The sequence below is a fragment of the Arvicola amphibius genome, chromosome 10 (genome assembly GCF_903992535.2).
Source record: "Arvicola amphibius chromosome 10, mArvAmp1.2, whole genome shotgun sequence".
NCBI lineage: Eukaryota > Metazoa > Chordata > Mammalia > Rodentia > Cricetidae > Arvicola > Arvicola amphibius.
In genome coordinates, this window is record NC_052056.1 from 92,779,279 (window position 1) to 92,804,178 (window position 24,900).

The following is a 24,900-nucleotide window of genomic DNA, read 5'->3' on the forward strand; positions in this document are numbered from 1 at the left end:
TTGTTGGGTGGTGGTGGAGCATGTCTTTAATCCCAGCACTCCAGAGGCAGAGGCAGATGGATCTAAATTCAAGGCCAGCCTAGTTTACAGAGTGAGTCCAGGACAATCAGGGCTACAGAAAAACCCTATTTTGAAAAGAAAAATTATATGTGTTGCCTGTATGTATGCATGTATGGTGCCTGCAGAGCCCAGAACTGAGGTTACAGACAGTTGTGGGCCACCACATGGTAATGGGAATTGAACCTGGGTCCTCTGCAAGAGCAGTAACAACTCTTGTCCAACCATCACCCCAGTCCCCTAAGATTTATTTTTGTCTGTGTGTATATGCTTGCTCACAAGTCTAGTGCCTGCACAGAAGCCAGAAGAAGGTGATGGACCCCATCAAGTCTGTAAGCCAGCTGATGCGGGTCTGAGGAACTGAACTCTAGTCCTTAGTGAGAGCAGTATGTGCTCTTAACTGCTGAGCCACCTCTCTGCCCCACCCCACCCCACCTTAGGCTTCTTAATCCCTATCTTTTCTTGATTGCTCCCTTGGAGCCCCCAGACACATGAGGATGCAAGCCCTGCTTGGGGAGCACAGAATTGATTTTATTGTTCTGAGTTCGGGTTCATCCTGTCACGGTCACTGGGCAGAGGCAAGTATGTCTTGCCTCCTTCCGTCTTGGTTCCACCAGGGTCTGCTCAGACTCTCTTCCATGTTCAAAGTGCACTGAGAAAGCTTCACAGTTTTAATATGTTCTAGATGTTCAACTGAAGCAAAGTGAGGAAATGGCCCTCCCTTCCCCACCCACCTAAATGAAACAGAACAAAAAACAGAACAATCCCCCCAAGCCCCCAGCAGCGGCTCCTACAGCCGTTATGAAAAAATAATACCAACTCTTCTTTAAAAATAGATCACACAGAAAGAACTCAGAGGGCAGAGGCACCCAAGGAGGACACAGGGCTGCTCCAGCCAGAGGGAGAGGCCTGAGAAGGGTGCTGAGATGATCCTGGGAGCTGGGGTGCTGGTGGATGGCTGCCTCATCACCTCTGCCCCACCTCTGCTGTGTGGGCTGGGCCCTTCCTGTCAGCAGGATCCCAGGCATCATCTGCCCTTCTCCCTTGAGGGATCCCTGCTCATCCTGAGAACTGGTACCTGCTTTTCACTGAAGTGGCTTTAATCAAGAAATGAGATGAACCCCAAGTAAGAGCAAGGGCCACTGCCTGGCCAGTGGGCACGTGGGATTGGACCTCTCCTTGCTTTGGGGTTTAGATTATTGTCGATACCTGCTTCTATCTAGACTCCCCCAGGGGGATTCTGGACTCCCTGTTGGGTCCCTAGGAACATAGCCTCTCTCGGCAAAGAAAGACTCTCCGTGCCCAGCCGTCACAGGGGCTCACTTCTAAAGCTTGTCTTCTAGCCCAGCCAAGCTGGGGAAGAGCTGCCGGCAGGTGCAGTGTGCGGATGGCTGCAGGCAATGCATGGAATGGGTCCAGCGTCCCTGGCCAGCTCATGCAAAGACAAGTGAGGGGGTGGTCCCCACAGAAAGGGAGGTAAGGCAGGGCAATGTGACCATGTGGGTGCAGCCTGGTGACTTGGGGGCCAGAGGCAGAGACAGGCTAGGGGGCACCCTGCATGAGGGGAGAAGGCAAATCAGGACCTGGGTCAGGGGTATGGGTCTGGGCACCACTACCCTGGCTGAGAGCTCCATGTCTGAGCCACCTCCTGCTGAGGAATCTGGTGAGGGTGTATTCTCCAGAGGTGGGGATGAGGATGGCAGGGCCAACCGGGCTCAGTCAGGAACCTCAGGGTGGGCAGGCAGTGAGCTCTCGCCCCTCCGGTAGGTCTCCCAGAAGCCCCGCTCCAGTTTTTCCAGCTGTGGGCCCAGTGGCAGGTGACCAGCCAAGTGCATGCGAAGCGTTTCCAGCCATTGTTCCAGCTTAACAAAAGAGGGCCTGGGTGACAGGTGAGAACCAGTGGCTGGTGAGTCGGCTCTCCTGAAGACACACCCACCCCAAGGCGCTTAAGGCTGAGTATCCCTCCAACACTCACCTTTTCTCAGGATCCAGGTCACAGCAGCGCACAGTGATGGGGAAGAAACTTGGGGGACAATTTGGTGGACAGTAGCGGTCCAAGAAACCCCGCACATTGAGGCCAAAGTCCATAGTCCGGGGCAGATAATCGGGGTCTGCATTCACACGCCCAATAATCTGTCCAGCACAAAGGCCCCGGTTAATGGGAACCCCTGAGCCTGGAGATTCTGGGAGCCCGTCAAATGCTCTAAGGACAGTTCACTAGGAATGGTCAGTGACACACCATACCCCACTGTTGCCATGGTCTGGCTTTGGGGACCCATGTTCCCTGGGTCAGAGGCCCCTGTGGACATCAGGCTGGAGGGTGGGGGGACTGAAGAGTGGAGAGGAACAGTGGGTCTGGAAACCATGGCTGATCACGTGACCTACCTCACATAGGACAATTCCAAAGGAAAACACGTCCACCTTCTCGTCATACCTGTGGCCTGAACAGAGACCAAGTGTCAGCAAGGGATGTAGGACAAGAAATGGTAATAGACAGGCAGGAAAACCACACTCTACTGAGTTCTAAGAGTACCAAGGTGCCAGAGATGTGGCTCAATTGGCAGACTGCTGGAGTGGCATGCATGAAGCCCTGGGTTCCATCTCTAGCAAGGCATCAACAGGGCATGGTAGTACATGGTCTGAGGCCAATCTGAGCTATGTAGGAGACCCTGTCTCAAAACAAAACAAAAATCAAACCCAAACCAAAAGAAAACCAAGGGCACCCCTAGCTCTACAGGATCTGATATAATGCTGAGATCTCAGAGGAATGAAGCAGTTTTAACCCTGCCTGGCTGCCATCTGGTCATATATAAAGACATGGATGTTACTTCACTGGGGAAAGGGTCTTGCTGGAGTGGAGTGGGGTGCAGCGGTAGAGTAGCAGAGCATGGGCTTAGCATCGGAGACATTGAGAAAGAAATTAGGGAAAGAGGTGTTTAAGGGTGTGTGGAAGTTAGTGTCTTGGGACGAGACATTGCTGGTTCTACCTGGGGCCTAAATACTATTTCAAACACCTGTTTTGCTTTTCTTTTTTCTTTTTTTAGATTTATTTTTATGTGTATAAGTGTTTTGCCTGCATGTGTGTATGTGTACCACATGCGTGTCTGGTGTTTATGGAGTTCAGACACCATGGGATTCCCCTGGAACTGGAGTCACAGACGGTTAGTAGTTGCCATTCAGGTGCTGGCAACCGAACCTGGGTCCTCTGCATAGCAACCAGTGTTCTTAACCACTGAGCCACCACAACCTGTTTGGTTTGCTTTCATCTTTTATTTTGTTTTTTGAGACAGGGTTTCTTTGTGTAGCCATCCTTAGCTGTCCTGGAGCTCAATCTGTAGACCAGGCTGGCCTTGAACTCACAAAGATCTATCTGCCTTTGCCTCCCAAGTGCTGGGATTAATGACTTGCACTACCACTGCCCAGCACTTTGTTTTTAGACAGGGTCTTACTTCTCACTATGTAGCCCTCGATGGCCTGAAACTCCCCAAGATCAAGAAGGTTGGGTTTAAACTCAGAGATCCACCTGCTTTTGCATCCCAAGTGGATCAAAGATGTTCACCAACATACGCCAGTTTTCTTGGGGTTTTGAGATAGGCTCTCACTCTAGCCCAGGCTAGCCTGAAACTCACTATGCAGCCCAAAATGGCCTTGAACTCACAGCAATCTTTCTGCTTCCAGCACTCAGGTGCTAGGATTATAGATATGCATCAACACACCTGGCTTATGCGGCGCTGGGGATGGAACCCAGGGCTTCTTGCATGCTAGACAAGCATTCTATCACCTGAGCCCCACCACCAACCCCACAAACACCTTAAAAAAAAAACCAAAATGACAAAGCCTGGAGGGGAATGGTGGCGCACACCTTTAATTCAAGCAATCAGGAGGCAAAGGCAGGTAGATCTCTGTGAATTCAAGGCCAGCCTGGTCTACATTGTGAGTTCTAGGTCAGCCAGGGTTACATAATAGACAGGACCTGTCTCAAAACAATACAATACAAAACAAAACGACAACCCACCAACAACCCCAGTACTAAAACCCAAAATAACAACAAACAAAAAGAAAGGAAAGCCAGACAAGCAGACAGTACTCACTTAAAATCCCAGCACTTTGGGCAGAGTGCTTATCTAACATATACGAGGCCCTGGATTCTACCCAGAACCCCACAAACTGAACATGGTGGCTCATTCCTGTAATCCCAACACTGGAGGAAGAGGCAAGAGGATTAGGAGTGCAAGGTCATCCTTGGCTACAAAGTAGGTTTGAGGCTAATCTGTGTTAAAGGAGACTTGGTCTTTCAAAAAAAAAAAAAAAAAAACAGGCCAAGTGTTATGGTGTATGAATTCCAGGACAATCAGGGCTACAGAGTGAGACCTTGCCTCAAAAAAATAAAAAAATAAAGAAAAAAGGCCTGCTAGATGGGTCACCTGACAATTTGAGCCAGACACTGTGAAAACCAAACCAAACACTGACCCAAAACTAAACAAAAGAGGGAGATGAGGAAAGATGAGGAGGGGGCTGGAGGGAGGTGGCCAAAGTCAGTCAGAGAGAAGTATGGAACCCAGGGAAGGTCAAGGGGAGGAGGAGCCAGGGTGTGGGGTAGCTGCTGCCCCTCCTCCTGGGACTCCTAGAGCAAACACTCACCATTGATCATCTCTGGTGCCATCCAGTAGGGATTGCCCACCACTGTGTAGCGCTTCTTGCGGTCTGGCTTCTTGAGGCTGCGCAAGTCTTCAGACTGAGTCTTCTCATCCACCATGAGTCGAGCCAGCCCAAAGTCGGCCACCACCACGTTCTTGTTCTGGAAATTTTATAAGACCTGGTCCTCACCCTGTCTGCTTCTACCTGGGACCCTTCCCTTCTCATCCCAGAGATGACAAGAAAACATACCCCAGACACCCAGGGACCTGTATGAGGAAGGGACTTCCCTCTGTCCCAATACTCCCAAGCTCTTGGCAAAGAGAGCTACCTGAAATTTTTAGTTTCCAGTGAAGGATGAGAGGTATGGTTCAATTACAGCCCCTGCCTAGAATCCCCCAGTGAGGGGCTGGGGTGTGGCTCAGTGGGAGAGCGCCTGCCTAGAATCCCCCAGTGAGGGGCTGGGGTGTGGCTCAGTGGTAGAGGCCCTGCCTAGAATCCCCCAGTGAGGGGCTGTTCAGTGGTAGAGCGCCTGCCTAGAATCCCCCAGTGAGGGGCTGGGGTGTGGCTCAGTGGTAGAGCACCTGCCTAGAATTCCCCCCCCCCCTTGAGGGGCTACGGTGTGGTTCAGAGGTAGAGAGCCTGCATAGAATCCTCCAGCAAAGGAATAGAGTATAGCTCAGTAGTAGAGTCCTTGCTTAGACTCCCCTATTGAGGGGCTCAATGTCCTAGATTCTATCTCTAGAACTAAGAAAATCAAAATCCCTTGACCAACCTACCAACTGGCATCTTACCATAGGTGATGGAGTCCCAGCAGGCACTATTCACCTAAGGTCACATCAAAGTGGGTGTGGAATGTGTGCTCAGTCCCTTCCCCACCTGCTGTCCTTGATGAAGCTTTCAGGTGACTGTCCTGTGCCACTAGATGAATAGCTGAGGGGCCTTCCTTTGGGGTAAGCCTGGTCCTCTGTGTCCTGCCTTCTCTTCCTTTCTAGACTGTTTCCTACTGTTCACATGGAGTAGTTGACCCTGAGGCTGTAAATTGGATGCAGGTTACCAACAATTTAGACAGCAAGACCAAGCAGGACCCATGAGGACTTGTCCAGGTCACTTTCATGGCACCAATGCCCAGGGTTTGAGGCTGACCCTCAGGGTGTCCCATAACCTAGAGTTTTCTATCTTGCTGGACAGTCCCAGCAATTTATATTGTCCTCTGGCAGGGTCCTGGGCAGGCTGAAAGGGCCTAGAGAATCCTTGAACCTAAAACACCAGAATCAATCCTAGTTTTGTTTGGATCAAAGCTCTGTACTGACTGGTTAGAAGGCCTTTGGGAATTTTCTTTTTGTGTGTGTGTGGTACTGGAAGTTGAACCCAGGTCCTTGCACGGCTAGACAAGTGCTCTATTGCTGAGTCATGGCAGCTGGACATCACTGGGGGATTCCAGGCAGGGGCTCTCCCACTGAGCCACACCCCAGCTCCTCACTGGGGGATTCTAGGCAGGGGCTCTCCCACTGAGCCACACCCCAGCCCCTCACTGGGGGATTCTAGGCAGGGGCTCTCCCACTGAGCCACACCCCTGCCCCTCACTGGGGACTCTAGGTGTATGTTTTATCCACCTGTGCTTCCAGGATTTTGTTTTTTCACTTTTAAACTTGAGACAGGGTCTTGTTAAGTTTTCCAGGCTGTCCCCGACATGGCTCTGTAACTCACACAGAACTTGAACTTCCTACCTTAGCTTTCCTCAGTTCACATGCTGAATGTGGTTGTTTTATTACATTAGGACTTTAGGCACCTGCTCTCCAGTTTGGCCCAATCCTCTACGTTCTGTATAATACCTGGGAACCCTTTAAGCACCAGTGTATAATCTGGGGTTGACTGTCTCTATCTTTTGCCTCTGCTGAAATGCCCCTGCCAAGCCTCCTCTTCCAGAAGCTGTTGGTGCTGCCTGGGTAGCCTGTGCTACCACTACTATAAGGTGGCTTCTGTAAATGCTGCAGTGAAAGCTGGGGCTTTACATTTCAAATCAGTTTTCCCTTCACTGATCTGTTGAAACCTTGCACTGCTGGTAGGTCTGAGGGTCGGCGCCATGTTAGAAATGGCAGAGCCAGGGGGCTGGAGAGATGGCTGAGAGGTTAAGAGCACTCGCTGCTCTTTCAGAGGTCCTGAGTTCAATACCCAGCAACCACATGGTGGCTCACAACCATCTATAATGGGGTCTGGTGCCCTCTTCCGGTGTGCAGGCAGATCACTGTCTACATCATAATATATATATATATATATGTATGTATGTATGTATGTATGCATACACACACACACACACATATAAATTTAAAAAAAAAAAAAGAAAAAGAAAAAGAAATGGTAGAGCCAGGACTGCAACTCAGGTCTGCCTGCCTTTTGTTCTTGTGCTGTTCACCCAACCTCCATCTCCGTGAAGCCCTGAGAGGAGCGGCTCAGGCTCCATCTTTCTCCAGCTCACCCAGCTGCCCAGCACTGCTCACCTCACGGACCAGACAGTTGTGGGAGTTGAGGTCTCGGTGAATGATGTTCATCGAGTGGAGGTAGGCCTGAGGGAACGGGAACAAGGCCATCAGCAGATGTTTGGCCAACAGACTCCCCAGCTCAGCCCTGACCCTCTGCGAGTTCCCTGCCTCCCACCGCAGTTCCAGCAGCTGATGGAATCTAGACCTCTGCTCTGCTGCTGAGCTGTACCCTGTGCCTTCACTAGGGGATTGTAGGTAGTCACCTACATCACTGCTCCCACCTCAGAGCATCCCCATGGGTTCTGCTCCCAGACTCCTCATTGCAGACTGGGCCACTTGAGTGAGTGGCTGATCACTTACCATCCCTGATGCAATGTCCTTGGCAAAGCTGACCCTCTGACTCCACGGGTACTGGCTGTCCTGGGGACAGGAAAGAATGGCTGGGATGGAGCCCAGGGGAGCCACAGGAGTGGGGACAACTGAATGAGTCACAGGCACAAGTGTGGTAGAGTCTGCAGGCTCCCAAGGCTCTGTACCCACAGCTGCCTACTAATCATCTTCGAAGTGCTGTGTATGCACGGCTCCAAGGCATTGTTCTCTTTGGTTGTCTGTCAGAGGACAACCTGAAGGACTCTATTGTCTCCTTCCACCATTTGGGTCTCAGGGATCCAACTCATGTCATTAGGCTGGGGACAGCACCTTTATCTGCTGAGCTATCTCATAGGCCCTTGTTCAATTTTTTGAGACAGGATGTCCTATGTAGCCCAGGCTGGCCTTGAACTTATATTTTCCTGAAACAGCCTCGGGGCTAGGGTTATAGGCCTTACAGGCATCTTTTCTCAACAGAACTGATTTTACACACTAAAGGTTCTGCCATGTTCCCAAACTAGCTATTCTGAGCAGTAACCTGTGTGGCTATCACTCCCAAGTGTTTGCTGGGTGTTGATTTATGCACCTTCAGGGCAGACAGTATAAACCATGCCCCAAGAATCTGTTATAGGAAACAGTGTAGTAACTTATTTAACTTCCTGAATACTCTATTTTTAAATATAATTTATTCATTTTTGCTTTATTTTTTGTGTGATATGTATATATCCATGTTTTATGTGCGGTATGTGTATATCCATGTTTTGTGTGCAGTATGTGTATATCCATGTTTTTTGTGTGTGTCTGTGTATGCTGTATATTTGCATTTTGAGTGTGTGGTATGTGTATATCCATGTTTGTGTGTGTGTACACATGTGGGGGCCAGAGGTTAATGTCAGGTTTCTTCCTTAATTTCCTTCTACAATTAAACATTTTTTTTTGCTACACTTAATTTATATGTGTGCACATCTGTGGGGTGTGCATGTGCATCAGCACATGTGAGACAGAGGACAATGTGCAGGGGTTGCTCTCTCCTCCCTCCATGTGGGTTCTGGAGATTTATCTCTGCCCATCAGGCTCGGCAGCAGGCACCTTCACTCTCTAAGTCACCCTGTTGGCAGCTTTTGAGAGAACGTCTCGCTGAAGGCAGAGCTCATGGATCTGCATAGGCTGCCCGGGCAGTGATCCCCAGAGAGCCTGCCTCTAGTGATGGGCTAAGTATGCCACCATGCTGGGATTTTACATGTGTCTTTGGGGTTGAACTTAGGTCCTCTTGTTTGGGAAGCAAGCACTTTGCCCACTGAGCTATTTCCCCAGTCCCCATTTCAAGTTTGAAAACCAAGCTGAACCAAAGAACCAAAGAGTCAAAGCTGAAGGTCCAACAAGCCACCTGCACTCTCAGCACCAGCCGCTGGGGAGAATGGGGCTCTGGTTCTGCCATGGTTAGGAAGTGTCCGTCCCTCCCCCTCACCGCCCCGAGGCCCATGTATTCAAGGCTTAGTCTCCAGCACAGCACTAGTAGGAAGTGATGTCACTTTTCAGAGGTAGAGCTAAGGGAGAGGAGTTCTTAGGTTACTGGGGGTCACGGCCCTGCAAGGGGATAGTGCCATCCTGATCTCCTCATCCTTCAACTCCTGTTCTGGTTTTGGTGTTTATGTGTATTTAGAAAGGCTGGCACGGAACTTGCTATGTAGACCAGGGTGGCCTTGAACTCATTAAGACCCACCTGTCTGTTTCCCTAGTGCTGGGATTAAAGGAGTGTGCCATTACATCGGGTTTATGCAGTGCTGGGGATGGAACCCGAGGCCTCATGCATTCTAGGACAGCACTCTACCAACTAAGCCCCATCCCCAGGCCCCAGTCCTGCTCACCATGCTCTTGATGATGCCCCGCAGGGTGCCGCCCTTGATGTACTCTGTGATGAAGTTCAGCCGCTTGTCCTTGTACAGTACACCGATGAACTTGAGCACATTAGGGTGCTCCAAGCACCGCATGACCTTCACCTGGAAGGGGACACACAGGCTGAGCCTGGATCTCCTTCCCCTTGCTCTATCCCACCTAAACAGCAGGCACACAGTCTCCTCTCACCTGGTAAGCCACTATGTCTTCTTTTTTATGAGGGTGGTTTTGAGACAGGGTTTCTCTGTGTAGCCCTCCTGCCTCTGCTTCCCAAGTGCTGCAATTAAAGGTGTGTGCACCACAGTCCGCTGTCTTCCACTTTTTAAGAGTCTCTCATAGCTCAAACTGGTATTGAACTAGCTTTGTAGCCATGAAGGTCCCTGAACTCCTGATCCTCACACCATCATCTCCTATGTGTTGGGCTGACAGGCTTGTACCACCAAGGTCAATTTTTGCATTGGAAGCCAGGGCTTCACGCATGGTAAGCAAGCATCCACCAACCCGCGCTCCCAGCACATGACTGTTCTGACTTTTGACATTGTCTGTTTTGAGTCAACGTGTTGCATAGCCCAGGCTGAATTCTCTATGCAGCCAAGGAGTACCTTCAACTCTGATCTTCTTGCCTCCATCTCCCAAGTGCTGGGATTACAGATGTGTAGTTCATGCCTGGTAGATGTGGTGCTGGGGATTGAACCCAGGACCTCATGCTTTCAAGGCAAGCACTCTACCACCTGAGCTACGCCCACAACTCATGGAGCGATGTCTCTGCTCAAGCTGCCCTGTCGCCAGTGGGGCCTGAACCCTCTCACTGTCTTTCAACAGGTGTGTGCGTGACTCATCCTCCAGGAACCCTCTGCCACCCCTTCTCACTGGGGAGGGGAGTGACAGTCCCTCTCCACTGACCTCCTTGAGGAATGTCCTCTGGGTCTCCTCATCAAACCGGATAAGTTCCTTCATCACCATCACCTCGCCTGTTTCTCGGTGTGTGACCTATGTTGGGGATATGGAGGCACAAAAATCAAGACCAAGTGGGACATAGTGACACATGCCTATAACCCCAGCCACTTGGGAGGCTGAGGCAGGAGGATCTCATATCCAAGGCCAGTCTGGGATATCTAGTGAATTTGAGGTTAGTCTGGGAAACTTAGAGACCTTGTCCTGATATGAAAATTTAGCATCACTAGCATGTGTGACCCCAGTACTTGGGCGAGGAAGAGGAGTTCAAGGCCATCCTCAATCACTTAGTGAGTTTAAGACCAGGTTGAGTTACACGAGACAAAGTTCTGAGTCTATGCATTTAAATCCCGTCCCTCCTCTTAGCTCAGGGAAATCCAGGAATAGGAGGGAGTAACACTGCGCAGATAGCACAGAATCTAGATGTGTTGGATTCCCAGGGGGCAGTGTGAGGGAAGAGGTGGTCAGGTGTCACCCAGCCTGATCCTCCCCATTTGCATACCTTGATGGCCTGGCCGAAACAGCCCTTGCCCAACACCTCCCCATGGATGAGGTCAGATGGCCGGAAGATGCGATGTGGTCGGCAGACCACTCGGAGGGATTCGGAGCGACCCAGGTCCTTGCGCTGGGAGGCTGGTGAGCTGGCACTCGGGGACGTGTCAATACTGCAGCTCCTCCTGGGAAAGGCACACGGGGTCCCAGTGCCATGGGGAGGTGGCACCCAGCTCAAACACTGCCCTTGACTCCTCGCAATAAGTACCATATGGACCAGTCGATGCTCACCCCCCATCCTGGGAGTAGGTGGTACAGCCCACCATGGCCTCCTCTGCTGGGTGGCCGGTCTCATCCCTACCTGGGATGCCCATTACACTGCATGTACACAGGTATCCCCTCCTATGGCTGAGCTCTAGACAAACAGAGATAAGGGAGCACATGCCTTCGACAGTACATCCTCTTAGAACAAGGGCTGCCCCTCAAAAGGCTTCTCCAAGAGTCCTGGGGAGGATTCAGCATAAGTGGGGTAAGTAACAGGCTGCCTCTGATTCCTTTTCTGTGTCCCTCTCTTCCTGCCTCTTCAGGTTCAAGGATAGAGGACTCATGGCATCTGCTGCCTGGATCACTGCTGGAGACCATTAGCCAACTCTGACCTGGACATCCCACATCAAATCCTGTCCTTATCTTGGACCACAGTAATCTTTATGAAATACACCATTGTGTGGCAAAAACCCTTCAGCGGAGATCTTAAGGCACGGGAAAGGACCCAAAGTCTCCGGGCATGGCCAGTGCCCTGCCACCAACACTCCATTTCCCCAAGCCGACCACTAGCTGCTCCATGAAGTTAAGATGCTGGTCTGCATCCTACTTTCTCCAAAGCTTCGGATGAGCCTTCTTTATTAAGGCGCTAAATGAAGAAACTAAAAATCAGCTGGCTATGGTCAAACATACTTGCAACTGCCAGTACTTCAGAGGTGGAGGCAGGAAGATCACAAGCTCAAAGCCAGCCTGGGCTACATAGGAAACAAACACATAAACAAACTAAAAATCGTTCAAACAAGCAAGAGAGAGAGAGAGATGAGAGGAGAGAGAGAGAGAGTGAGGGAGAGGAGAGAGGAGAGAGAGAGAGAGAGCACAAAAGCCAGAAACCATTGTAATACATTACAGTTTGTGTGTTGTTATGTATGCCTTCATGTGAGTGTGCATGCATATTTGTATATGAGCATGTGGAGGTCATATATTGATGATAGGTATTTTCCTTACTCACTCTCCACCTTACTACTTATTTATTTTAAAGATTTATTTATTATGTATCAACATTTTGCCTCCATGTATGCCTGAACGCCAGAAGAGGGCACCAGATCTCATTACAGATGGCTGTGGGCCACCATGTGGTTGCTGGGAACTGAACTCAGGACTTCTGGAAAAGCCAGTGCCTTAACCTCTAAGCCATCTCTCCAGCCCCAACTTTACTATTTTTTAGATTTATTATTTTTAATTATCCTATGCAATTTTATCTATGTGTAGGTTTGTGCATGTGAGCACCACGCTGTGGAGGCCAGGAAAGGACATCAGATCCTTTAGAAACGGTAAAGGTGAGCAACCCAAAGTGAATGTACACATTCTTATTCCCCCACAAGACACGGTCTCACTGTGTAGACCAGGCTGGCCTGGAACTCAGAGATCCGCCTGCCTTTGCCTCCTGAGTGCTGGGATCAAAGGCGTGCATCACTACTGCCTGGCATACTCTTAGCTCTTGGTTGCTGATCCACCTCTCCAGCCTTCTCCCATACTTTTGAGACGGGGTCTGGGGTTACAGGTGTGTGACTTTTCACAAGGTGCTGCTGGGGATCTGAACTGGGTCCTCATGCTTGCACAGCAAGTGCTTCTACCCTTGGAGCCACCTACCCAGCACCATCTTATTGAACTCCCAGAAAGAATGGCAAAAATGCAGAAGCTGATAAATGTGAACAATAAAGTATTTATAATGATGGAATGGGGCGTATATTATTGCTACCAGCCAACCATATGAATGGAATTTGTACTAATTCTATTTATATTGCTATAAAGATATACATATATGCATACATATATTTTTTTCTTTTCTTTTTTAGTTTTTCAAGACAGGGCTTCTCTGGGTAACAGCCCTGGCTTTCCTGGAACTCACTCTATAGACCAGGCTAGCCTCAAACTCACAGAGATGTGCCTGCCTCTGCCTCCCGAGCACTGGGGCTAAAGTCATGTGCCACCACCGCCTGGCCTAATTCTATTTGTATTAACGCAACTATTTTTTTTTTAAATTCAAGAATTGGCACATCAATGTGATAAAATGCTTTTTTTCTTATTTATTTTTAATAAATAGGGTCTCATGTAATCCAGGCTGGCCTCCAACTCACTAGGAAGTCAAGGGTGACCTTGAACTTCTGATCTTCCTGTTTCTACCTCCTGAGAGCTGGGATTACAGGGATGTGCCACCATGCCTGGTTTACGTGGTGCTGGGGATAGAACCCACAGCTCTGTGTATGCTAGGTGAGCATTCTGACTACTGACCTATAGCCCAGCCTTAAAAATGTTTTATCTACACTTGCTCCTCACTGATTCCTCCCTGCTCTGCTAATCTGCCTACTGAAAAGTAGTGCCAAAAACTGTCTTGCCTTTTAAGCACTTTAAATTTAGAGAGAAGGCCTGCAAGATGGTTCAGTGGATACAGGAAACCTGATGTGGATACAAACCACATCAAGCTTGACAACCTGAGTTTGATTCCCTGGACACAAGGCAGGAACAGAGAACTGACTTCTCTAAGACACCCTCTGACCTCTACACACACCCCCATCTCGGTGTACCCCTCCCCCCACAAAGTAAATGAATAAATCAATGCAAAATAATTAAAGTGAAAAAAAGAAAGATATGGGTCTGCCTGGAACAGTCTCTAACTCCCAGAGGAGGGGGGCATTGTCTGCCTGGGACAGCCTCTAACTCCCAGCAGGGGTGCTGTCTGCCTGGGACAGTCTCTAACTCCCAGCAGGGGGCACTGTCTGCCCGGGACAGTCTCTAACTCCCAGAGGAGGGGGGGTGCTGTCTGCCTGGGACAGTCTCTAACTCCCAGCAGGGGGTGCTGTCTGCCTGGGACAGTCTCTAACTCCCAGCAGGGGGTGCTGTCTGCCTGGGACAGTCTCTAACTCCCAGAGGAGGGGGTGATGTCTGGCCTGGGACAGTCTCTAAACTCCCAGCAGGGGGCCGCTGTCTGCCCTGGGACAGTCTCTAACTCCCCGAGGAGGGGGGGTGCTGTCTGCCTGGGACAGTCTCTAACTCCCAGCAGGGGGCGCTGTCTGCCTGGGACAGTCTCTAACTCCCAGAGGAGGGGGGGTGCTGTCTGCCTGGGACAGTCTCTAACTCCCAGAGGAGGGGGGGTGCTGTCTGCCTGGGACAGTCTCTAACTCCCAGCAGGGGGCGCTGTCTGCCTGGGACAGTCTCTAACTCCCAGCAGGGGGTGCTGTCTGCCTGGGACAGTCTCTAACTCCCAGCAGGGGGTGCTGTCTGCCCCGACAGTCTAACTTCCAGCTGGAGCGCTGTCCACTGTTTCTTCTTTTTTATCCTCACATCTTTTCCAATCCCTGTACCACAATGATGGTGGGGCGGAAAGGATGAAATAGCCCAAGAACAACGTCTGCAGAAGTAAAGGAACAGGTTGACTTACAAGACAGGTTTCTGCCGGGCAGAGCTGCCTGCCTGTCCACTGGGAGCGTGCACTGGGGAGCCCAGGGGGCTGGGCTCCGACCCTGGCCCGTGGCCCAGGGAGTCATGGGGGTCATGCTCAAGGGTCAGCTGGAGCAGACGGCTGGTCTCCTGGATCAGCAAGTCGATCTAGGGACAAGGGAGTGTCCAGGTGAGTGTTCTGAGGTGGCAGTGGAGCGCAGGTGTGAAAGCTCTGCTTCCATCACTCCACCCTGCCCCAGCCTTGGATCCCTGCGGTCCTACCTCGTCCAGCGGCACATTCCGGATGGGCGTGCCATTGATTTCCAAGATCCGGTCTCCAACGTGGATGGAATTCTTCACATCTGGGCTCATGCAGCCGGGGTCCACTCTGAGGATAAACCAGGGTTAGACTGCTTTCCCTCCCACTGGTGCCCTTTAGTCCCAATAGGAAACCAAAAGCCAAGATGACCAGAAATGGGGTGGGGAAGGAAATGATTCCACCTTGGTGAAAATCACACCTAGGTGGCCACAAGGGTGTAGGATCCTCTGGAGCTGGAGTTATAGATGGCTGTGAGTAGCCATGACTGGGAACCAAACCCTGGTTCTCTGCAAGAGGAGCTAGTGTTCTTAACCACTGAGCCATCTCTCCAGCCCAATCTTATCTTCTTATTAGCATATATTAACTATGCTTAATGGTAGGCTTCATTGTGACACCTTCATGTGTCGTATAATGCATTTTGATCACTCACCCCCATCACTGTTTCCCTCCACTTCTGCTGATCCCCTGAGTCTTTGCAATTAGTCCCCCTTCTTTCATGTCTTTCCTTTTTTTTTTTTTTTGGGGGGGGGTGGCCCAATGAGTTTCACTAGTTGCTCACAGATGCAAGAGGACAACTCCTTAACTCCAGGATTATAAGTACAGCCATTTGTTTGACTTAAAATTATTTTTATATTCATTTCTTTAGTGTGTATGTGTATGAGCATGTCTTGTGTGTGTATATGTTTGTGTATATGAACACATCTTGTATGCGTGTGTATGTTCACGTAGTAAGCAGTCTTATAAGTATATTTATGTCTAGAGCAATGTCTTGTGTGTGTATATATTGTGTATGAGCATATCTTGTGTGTATATTTATGGTATGAGCATGTCTTGTGTGTGTATGTTTAAGTGTATAAGCATGTCTTGTGTGTGTTTATGTTTATGAGTATGTTGTGTGTGTTTATGCGTATGAGCATGCCGTGTGTATGTGTGTGTGTGTGTGTGTGTGTGTGTAAATCAGGACAGCTTACGGAAGGTGGTTCTTTCCTCCACCCTGTGGGAGCTGGGAATGGAACTCAAGCTGTCAAGCTTGACGGCAAGCATCTTTACCTGATGAACCATTTAACAGCCCTGGTTTTTGTAAACTGATGTATCTCAATTCCTCATGCTTCTAGTACCTGGGCATTTTAGGCCAGAATAAACTTACTCAATGACTACGGACTGAATCCTCTGGAACTGTGAGCTAAGATCAATCTTTCCCCACTTAGGTTGTTTATGTCGAGTATTTTGTTATAGCAACAAAAGGCTAACTAATACAACCAGGTTGCTACAGCAGAGCCCATCCAGCGTGGCAGCCCACTCACCCTTGGACTCGAACAGTGTGCGAATGCTCCGTGCCACAGCCTGGCGGGCCATGAGGGGGGTCGATGGAGACGGACAGGCCTCGCTTGCCATGAGCAGAGGCTGGGATGGACACTAGGGTGACTGTGTGGGGCAGGTGGGAGCCGGGTGAGTCTGGCAGGATCTGTTCAATGACTGGAGTTATGACAGTCTGGTAGTAGCAGCGCCCACTATGAAGGCCGTCGGTAGTGCAGATGCAAAGAGGAGGGGAAGAAGACTATCAGGGAGAAGTCAGTCGTGCTTCTCCCTCCTCCCACACCCCTCCCCCAGCAAAGTGATGGCACTCAGGGCAGGCCTGGGTGACCAGTTGTCTCAGCCCTCCCAACTCTGGGTCTCAGTTATTGTGGTAAAAGAAATTATTTGTTTCAAAATTACATTTATTTATGCATGTGTTTGGTCAAGTATATGTGTGCCAAACTGTGTGTGTATATATATGAGGGTAGTTTAAAGGACAATTTAAAGGAATCAGCTCTCTCTTTCCACCACTTTGGTCCTGGGGATAGAATTCAGGTCATTAGGCTTGGCAGCAAGCACCTTTACACACTGAGCCATCTCGCTGGCCCCATTCTGGCTTGTCTATTCTGTGATGTTGTCAGATGGCCAAGATAAGGCGAGGGCCCGGATTGGGATACATCTCGTTTTGGAGGAAAGTCATTAAAAACCCATTTGGGATCAGGTCCTGCTGCTCTCAAATCCCAGCCTTGGTTGGTGCTTCATAAGAGAGAACGTGCCTGTTATTGTGTCCCTGGCTCTGGGGAGAAAGACTCTAAGTCCTTGGAACAGGGGGATCTTTGTTATTATGAGCCCCTTGGAGGATGCTTGAGTCTATGCAAATGAGAGTGAGTCAGATCAGGGCTGGCCCCACACAGACGGACCATGACTGAAGGCTTGGGGCTTCTAGCCAGCCTGGGTCCCAGGAGCAGGCTAGAGGACAGAGTTTAATCATTTGGCCAGATTACCTATAAAGGAAACCTCAATGAAATTCGGACCTCGGGTTGGCATCCTGGTTAGTAAACATAAGATGGGCTGGGGGAGAGAAGGAAGGCATCCTTACTGGTGGCTTCTGGGTTGGTGTCCTTTGTAGTGCGACTGTTGACCCAAAGCACAGCACCCTTGGAGTTCTGTCAGTCATTTAGCAAATTACAAACTTGGGGTCACTGGATTGGAAGCCAACTGCTTTAAGTGTGTGAGGGCCCGGGGGGGGTAGTGTGCAGCTGGTGTCTTGGAGCTGGTAATAGTATCTGTAGCTGGTAGGGTCTGTGCCAGCTCTGTGGCTAGAGCCAGAATCATACTGCAAAGGCAGAGAGACGGGGGCTGGTGTTGGGGGCACTTAGGCTTTTGTCATTTTCTTTCTTTTTTAATAATACTGAGAACTGAACCTAGAACCTTACATATGACATGGAAGCCCTCACTGGGGGATTCTAGGCAGGGGCTCTACCACTGAGCCACACCCCAGCCCCTCACTGGGGGATTCTAGGCAGGTGCTCTACCACTGAGCCACACCCCGGCTCCTCACTGGGGGATTCTAGGCAGGTGCTCTACTACTGAGCCACACCCCAGTCCCTCACTGGGGGATTCTAGGCAGGGGCTCTACCACTGAGCCACACCCCAGCCCCTCACTGGAAGATTCTAGGCAGGTGCTCTACCACTGAGCCACACCCCAACCCCTCACTGGGGGATTCTAGGCAGGTGCTCTACCACTGAGCCACACCCCAGTCCCTCACTGGGGGATTCTAGGCAGGGGCTCTACCACTGAGCCACACCCCAGCCCCTCACTGGGGGATTCTAGGCAGGTGCTCTACCACTGAGCCACACCCCAGCCCCTCACTGGGGGATTCTAGGCAGGGGCTCTACCACTGAGCCACACCCCCCAGCTCACTGGGGGATTCTAGGCAGGTGCTCTACCACTGAGCCACACCCCAGTCCCTCACTGGGGGATTCTAGGCAGGGGCTCTACCACTGAGTCATACCCCAGCCCTTCACTGGGGGATTCTAGGCAGGTGCTCTACTACTGAGCCACACCCCAGCCCCTCACTGGGGGATTCTAGGCAGGCGCTCTACCACTGAGCCACACCCCAGGCCCTCACTGGGGGATTCTAGGCAGGGGCTCTACCACTGAGCCACACCCCAGCCCCTCACTGGAAGATTCTAGGCAGGTGCTCTACCACTGAGCCACACCCCAACCCCTCACTGGGGGATTCTAGGCAGGGGCTCTACCACTGAGCCACACCCCAGCCCCTCACTGGGGGATTCTAGGCAGGTGCTCTACCACTGAGCCACACCCCAGTCCCTCACTGGGGGATTCTAGGCAGGGGCTCTACCACTGAGTCATACCCCAGCCCTTCACTGGGGGATTCTAGGCAGGTGCTCTACTACTGAGCCACACCCCAGCCCCTCACTAGGGGATTCTAGGCAGGTGCTCTACCACTGAGCCACACCCCAGTCCCTCACTGGGGGATTCTAGGCAGGGGCTCTACCACTGAGTCATACCCCAGCCCTTCACTGGGGGATTCTAGGCAGGTGCTCTACTACTGAGCCACACCCCAGCCCCTCACTGGGGGATTCTAGGCAGGTGCTCTACCACGAGATTACACCCTCAGTTCTCTTTTAGTTCTGAGACTGGGTCGCACTAAGTTGCCCAAACTGGCCCTAGAACTTACAATCTCTTTGCATTAAGCTTTCTGAAAAGCTGGGGGGACAGGCACTACAATTTTTACCATGTCTACAAGGTAGCAAGGAGCTACAGCAATTGCCCCTCTCCTATTTTCCATGTGGAAATAAAAGCCTGAGTAGGGCAGCCTTGATGACGGGTGCAAGGCCCTATGTTCGAAGAGGCCACAGTACTCACCAGTACAGCTTCGAGTGCTCCACCAGTGTGTAGGTGTCCCCATCGCCGATGTGAAGGTTCCGCAGGTGAGGCAGATGAAGCACTCAGGGTGGTATTTCAGCTCCCCGGCCACCTGTTAGGTGGGGGACACAAAAAGCTTAGTGGTACTTGCAGTCTCCATACCGACCACCATTCTCTTTTCAAGGGAGAAGCAGGGCAGCCTGGACAGACAGAGGGCTGAAGGCAAAGAAATGGGCTTAGAATGCACAGGGGACGGTGGTAGGGAGAGAGTGCATGCTCACCTCAAGAGGTGGGGCAAGTAGGAGAAGGTGGCTCACCATGACCAGTCCTTTGGTGATGTGTTCAGAGCACCCATGGCAAGACTCGCCATAGCGGGCCCAGTAGTCCTTCTTGCAGAAGAGCTGTCCATCCTTCTCATAGTACTGGTGTGAAAGGGAGGCGCTACACTCACAGCACCTGGGTGGAGAGGGGCGGGGCTGAGACGGCCACACCTACTCTCTCTGCACAGCTTTCCTCATGGGTGTGTGCCTACTTGTCTGTATGTTCACCCTGTGTGTGTGGTTCCTGAGGGAGGGCCAGCGGACACTAGATACCCGCTCTCTAGGATATATACTTGAGGAGCTTTGCAAAAGTAGCAAGTATTCTTGACCCTGAAGCCATCTGTCTAGTCCCCACATATAGGTATTTATCTTTGGGTTTTGCTTTTAGAAAATTGAAACAAACTAGGGGCTGGAGATGTACTCCTCTTGGTGGAGAGCTTGCCTACCATACACAAAGTCCTGTCTCAAAAAAAAAAAAAAAAACAGCTGGGCAGTGGTGGCACATGCCTTTAATCCCAGTATTCAGGAGGCAGAAGCAGGCGGATCTCTGAGTTTGATGCCAGTCTGGGCTACAGAGTTCCAGGACAGCCAGGGCTACATAGGAAAACCCTGTCTTGAAAACCCAAAGGAAAAAAAAAACTAAACAAATAAAAAAAAGACTAAGAGAAAGGTAGCTGGGTGTGGACGCATAGGCAGGCTATCATTTCAGCAGCTGGGAGGCTGAGGAGGGATCTCGAGCTGCAGTAAGCATGGGCTACACAGATCTTGTCTCAAACAAACAAACACACGAAGAATTATGTTGGGCTAGTGGCACTTACCTGTCATTCTAGCACTCAAGACACAGTGGCAGGAAGGTTAGGAGTTCAAGTCATAGCTGGTTATATACTCTACAGTGAGTCCAGGTCAGAATGTGACATGAAATACTGTCTTGAAAGTAAAAGAAGGAGGGGCTGGAGGGATGGCTCAGTAGTTAAGAGCACTGGGTGCTCTTCCAGAGGACCTGAGTTTGATTGCTAGCATTCAGATGGTGGCTCACGAATATTTGCAATGTCCGTTTCAGGGGATCTGACATCCTCTTCCAGCCTTTGTGGGTACCAGGCACACACATATATGTGAGCAAAACACCCATACACATAAAATAAACACTAAAAAGGATAAAAGAAAGGAATGTGAGTTTGAGGCCAGTCTGGGCTTCATGACAAGTTCCAGACCAGGCTGGGCTACATAGTATGACCCTTTCTTTAATTAATAATTAAAAAAAACAACTTAAAAAGCAAGAGAAAAATAAGAAAGAACTCTAGTTTTAGAAAGCTGTATCTATGAACACAAGCAGCTTATATGCAAGTCCAGCGCTCAGACTGTGAGACCAGGGAGAGGACTGCACCCCTACATCGCTTTCTAAAAAATGATTATTAATGGCTGGGCACAGTTGTACACACACTTCTGATCTCACTACTTGGAGGCAGGGGAAGATGGATGAGGCCAGCCTGGTCTACATAACCTGTCCCAGGACAGCCAGGGTTTCATGGTAAGACCCTACTTGCACAAAATATCCTAAGTGTGTGTGTGGGTAGGAGCCTCAGTGTACGTGCAGCGACCACAGGGCTGAGAAGTCAGTTCTCCCCCTGGACTCTTACAGGAGATCTGGGGCTTGAACTCAGTTCATCAGGTTCGTGGGACCAGCCTCTTTACAAGGGACCTGCTGAGCAGTCTAGCTGCTTCATCCCCTACAGCTTTTTCCCTTTTTGTTTTGGAGACAGGGTCTCTCTATATAGCCCTGGCCGTCCTACAACTTTCTCTGTAGTCCATGAGTGCCTCGAACTCACGGAAATCTGCCTGCCTCTTCCTCCTTAGCACTGGGATTAAAGGTGTTGCCTCGCCCAGCTCCCTCTAGAGCTTTTCGGTGCACAGCCTGTACAGCCATCCATTTCAGCTCTGCCTACATGGGCTGGAGGATCTGGCTCACCTGCTAACCTCAGAGGCAAGAGCAGCTTCTAATCCAGGTCCCTGACTCCTCTCATGCAAAAAAGATGGCTCAGAAGGAAGGTGACTTGTTCTTGGTCACCAGCCAGATGGGTAGAGGAACAGAGGCTGGGAACATGGAGAGCATGAAGCAGACCACAGGCCTCATACATGGATCGGTTGGCTTTCTCCTTTAGCAGTGCAGAGGTCTATAACCCTTTAGACCTGAATGTCAGCACCTTCCTGCTTTAGCACATGGGAGGCAGAGGCAGGTGGATCTATGGGCAATCAACACTAGACTGAAGACCAGTCGGGGCACTGGGAAAATACCAACCCAAAACAAAAAGGAAAATGAAAAACCCAACCAAATACCTCAAGGGGAGCACTGGCTATCCTGTCTCATTGTTGGGCTCAGGATGCAGAGACAGGATCCTGCCAGTGAAGATGCAGGATGCTGTATCTCCCCAAAGCTCAGCAGCCCGAGGCCTTCACGAGAATGCCCAGGGATCAGCTCAGTTCTTGCTACCACCTACCATTAAATCTATGTCCCTGTCTTTCCTCAGGAAACCAGCCCAGGGTCATCAAAGCCAGCAGTCCATCTTAGTCTAAGAGACAACCAGGCAGGCTGGGGTAGGGACTGAAGGGTAGGCAGAGAGAGAGAGAGGGTGTCTTTGCTGGTAAACTAGGTGCCTGGCTTCTCCTGGTTCAAGCATCTTGGTGGGACTGGGACTCTCCTGTGAGTCTATGGAGAGCTGACCCTAGGGTTCTGTGTGTCTAGAGATGCCTGGGCCAGAATGTACACCTGAGCAGAGAACGGGCTGCATTTGCAGCTGGTTCTGCTTATGGGTCACGTGGGGCCTGGAGGAGCTGTGCTGTGCTGGGGACCAGTGCAGGAGAGAATGGGTGGGTGAGACTGTTCACTCCACGCCCCAGTGCTAGTAGCCTGCTGTAACTGGAACTGAGAACAGGACAGGGAGGAGAGCTGTACAACAGCTGGTGGGACACTGTTCCTTTAAGAAGATCCTAGCTTGTTTCCCATTGTCTGGGTGTCTGGCCTGCAGGGAGGGGCTCAAGCCTGGGAACACAAAATGTCAGAATTCAGTTGTAAGTGGGTGGGGATGTACTCAGGAAAGGGGCCTGATGAGGTGTCCCTGGGGGAGTCAGAGAGCAGAGGAGGAGAGGCTGGGTGCAGGGCAGGAGTCATGATGTCATGCTTACTGGCCCAACTCTCCTGGCAACAGTCCAAGGCAGACTCCAATAGGGGAGGGGCTTTGTACCGCTGGGCGACCAATAGTGGGAGGAGGCTCTGAATGTAGGCCCCATGCGCCTCTCCGAGGGTTTTCAAACCTAATAGAAGATGCCATGGAAAGGACCCCAAAATGCAAAGAGGCAGCAAGGATCCTGTCCTTTCAAGAAGGTCCCCAGTCCTACACTATCAGTGACTTGCTTCCTGTCCCTCGCCTAGGTCACAGGAGTTTCACAGAGGTCTGCCCATTGCCCACCGCTGGTGTCACGCTGCAGGAAGCAGGGCCTCCCTCCGCAGGCCTGCTCTCCCTGTGGGTGTGGGCTCAGAACCAGTTACATCCCACCCTGGGAGAGAAAGCTCTTAAGTTCATCTAGAAGGAAACTCCCCAGCTCCTCCTCCACCCACTCATTCATCACAGTCTGCCACCACTGCTGCTGCGGGGAGTGATCTGACCATGACTGGCTCACAAGTTCTGCTCAGCATATCCCCTACCAGGTCACTACTTCCTTGAAGTCTCTCCCGGCTCTTACTGCTCCACAGCAGCAGCACCACAGCCTCTGTAAATGCACCTTCAGGAGGGGGCTGATCTCACCCAGCACCCTCAGTACTGCTTAGGCACCTCTCTGTCATCTGTGTGCTACGGTGCCCTGGCAGCCTTCACTCTCTGTTGACAGAGGGTCTCATACAGCAAAAGCTGGCCTTGAACTCACTATGCAGAAGAGGATGACTTTGAACTGATCCTACTTCTACCACACAGTGCTGGGATGAAAGGAAAGTGCCTTAAAGCTTAGTTTGTCCATGCTGGAGATAGAACCCAAGGAGTCATGCATGCTAGGCAAACACCCTGCTGGCTGAGACACATCCCCAGCCTGACCCTGAGTTCCCCATCCTCCTGCATCTACCTCTCCAGTGCTGGGATGACAGGAGTGTCCCACTATGCTTGGCTTCTGTCTCTGTTTAGAGCAGTTAAAGCTTTACTTGGGCTCAGGATGTGGGCTCACACAGAAGTGTTAGTGGCTGGCCCCAGGCTTCAAAAGACTTTTGCCAACAGAAGGTACAAAGGAGCTTCTGACCTGTCCAGTCCCTTAATCCTCAGCCTACATCCTGACAGCAGCCGAAGGGAGAAAGAGGAGCCACCAGCGGCAAAGCCACCAGCTTGGGTCTCATAATGCATATTGAGATGGGCTGAGCACGTGGGTCAAACGGTAGAGTGCTTTCTTCGCCATTAGAAAGCCCTGGTTCCATCCCCAGCACTACTGTAATCCCAGGACTTGGGAGGTGAAGGCAGGAGGATCAGGAGTCTGAGGTCATTCTGGGCTACCTGGCCAATTTGAGGTCAGTTTGGGATATATAAGATTCTATCTCAGAAAGAGCCCTCTATGTCAAGGAGAGGAAGGTAAATTAGGGTAGCACACAGGGCCAGCCAGGTAGAACTCCTAACTAGACTGTCCCGGGTCTTCTCTAGCAGAGCCAGGCTGGGGCAGGAGGATAGGACCCTGCAGAGAAAACAGGTGTATGGGCTCTGTGGCAAGAGAGCCTGGGCTAAGTGTGTCACTGTGACAGGTAGAGGCTCCTCCCACCTCATTCCCGGACACCAGGGTGAAAGATGTGAGGCAGCTGGAAGGTCAGGCTCACTGGGAGAAGGTACCAGATGGTCCAAAAAGCTCAGCAATGGCCTATTTCCCCCACAGCCGGTAGACCTGACCAGAGAGTTTCAGTTCTGCCCCACAGTCATCCCCAGATGGGCCTGCCCTTTAGCTCCCTCCACCTTCAGCCCCAGCCTCTCTAAGCCAGGGACCCAGGACAGGTAGGGAAGGGGCTTTCTACTTACTTAGCCCCATGGAGGTAGCGGATTCTTCTCAGAGCCAAGGCTGGTAGCATCCTCTGCAGTTACAGAAGGCTCTGGAGGCCTGTACGAGCCCACGGGTGGCCTGGCCAGAGCTTCCCCATCCTACTACAGGGACTCAGGATTGGAGGCTGCGGTGGGTAGGGCCTGTGTGGCCACACCACAGGGGAGGAGGCAGCAGTGTGGGTGAGGAAGGACTCTTTCTCAGCCTGTGACAGGAAGCAGCCAATGTGCTTTCTGCTTGGGCTTTGGTGTAGGGCGTGAGGGAGAGATCTAGCTCTAATCAGGTAGGAGTAAGCAAAGAGTGGTCTCCATTCTGAAGATAGGCAGAGGGGAAGGCAGGGAGGGATCTAGGTTAGGACAGGACTGCAGCAGAGAAGTGAAAGGAGTGGTTCAGGCTACAACCCCAGGTAAAGAGGCAGGGAGAAGGGAC

General features: G+C 51.1%; 1 protein-coding gene and 1 non-coding gene across 2 annotated transcripts in view; both read right to left on the reverse strand.

Moving 5' to 3' along the window:
- Window positions 1-612: 612 nt before the first annotated feature.
- Window positions 613-24,900, reverse strand: part of Limk1 (LIM domain kinase 1) — a 32,141-nt gene continuing 7,853 nt past the window's right edge. The window contains 15 exon segments of the mRNA XM_038345368.1: window positions 613-1,935; window positions 2,033-2,190; window positions 2,443-2,498; window positions 4,699-4,855; window positions 7,194-7,259; window positions 7,536-7,595; window positions 9,413-9,544; window positions 10,344-10,430; window positions 10,897-11,071; window positions 14,587-14,753; window positions 14,868-14,973; window positions 16,209-16,415; window positions 19,094-19,143; window positions 19,146-19,205; window positions 19,411-19,549. Of these exon segments, the coding sequence (XP_038201296.1) occupies window positions 1,773-1,935; window positions 2,033-2,190; window positions 2,443-2,498; window positions 4,699-4,855; window positions 7,194-7,259; window positions 7,536-7,595; window positions 9,413-9,544; window positions 10,344-10,430; window positions 10,897-11,071; window positions 14,587-14,753; window positions 14,868-14,973; window positions 16,209-16,415; window positions 19,094-19,143; window positions 19,146-19,205; window positions 19,411-19,549 (1,783 nt within the window). The 3' untranslated portion in view covers window positions 613-1,772.
- Window positions 10,114-10,187, reverse strand: Trnas-uga. Its single transcript has one exon. It is a non-coding gene; the product is annotated as a tRNA-Ser (tRNA).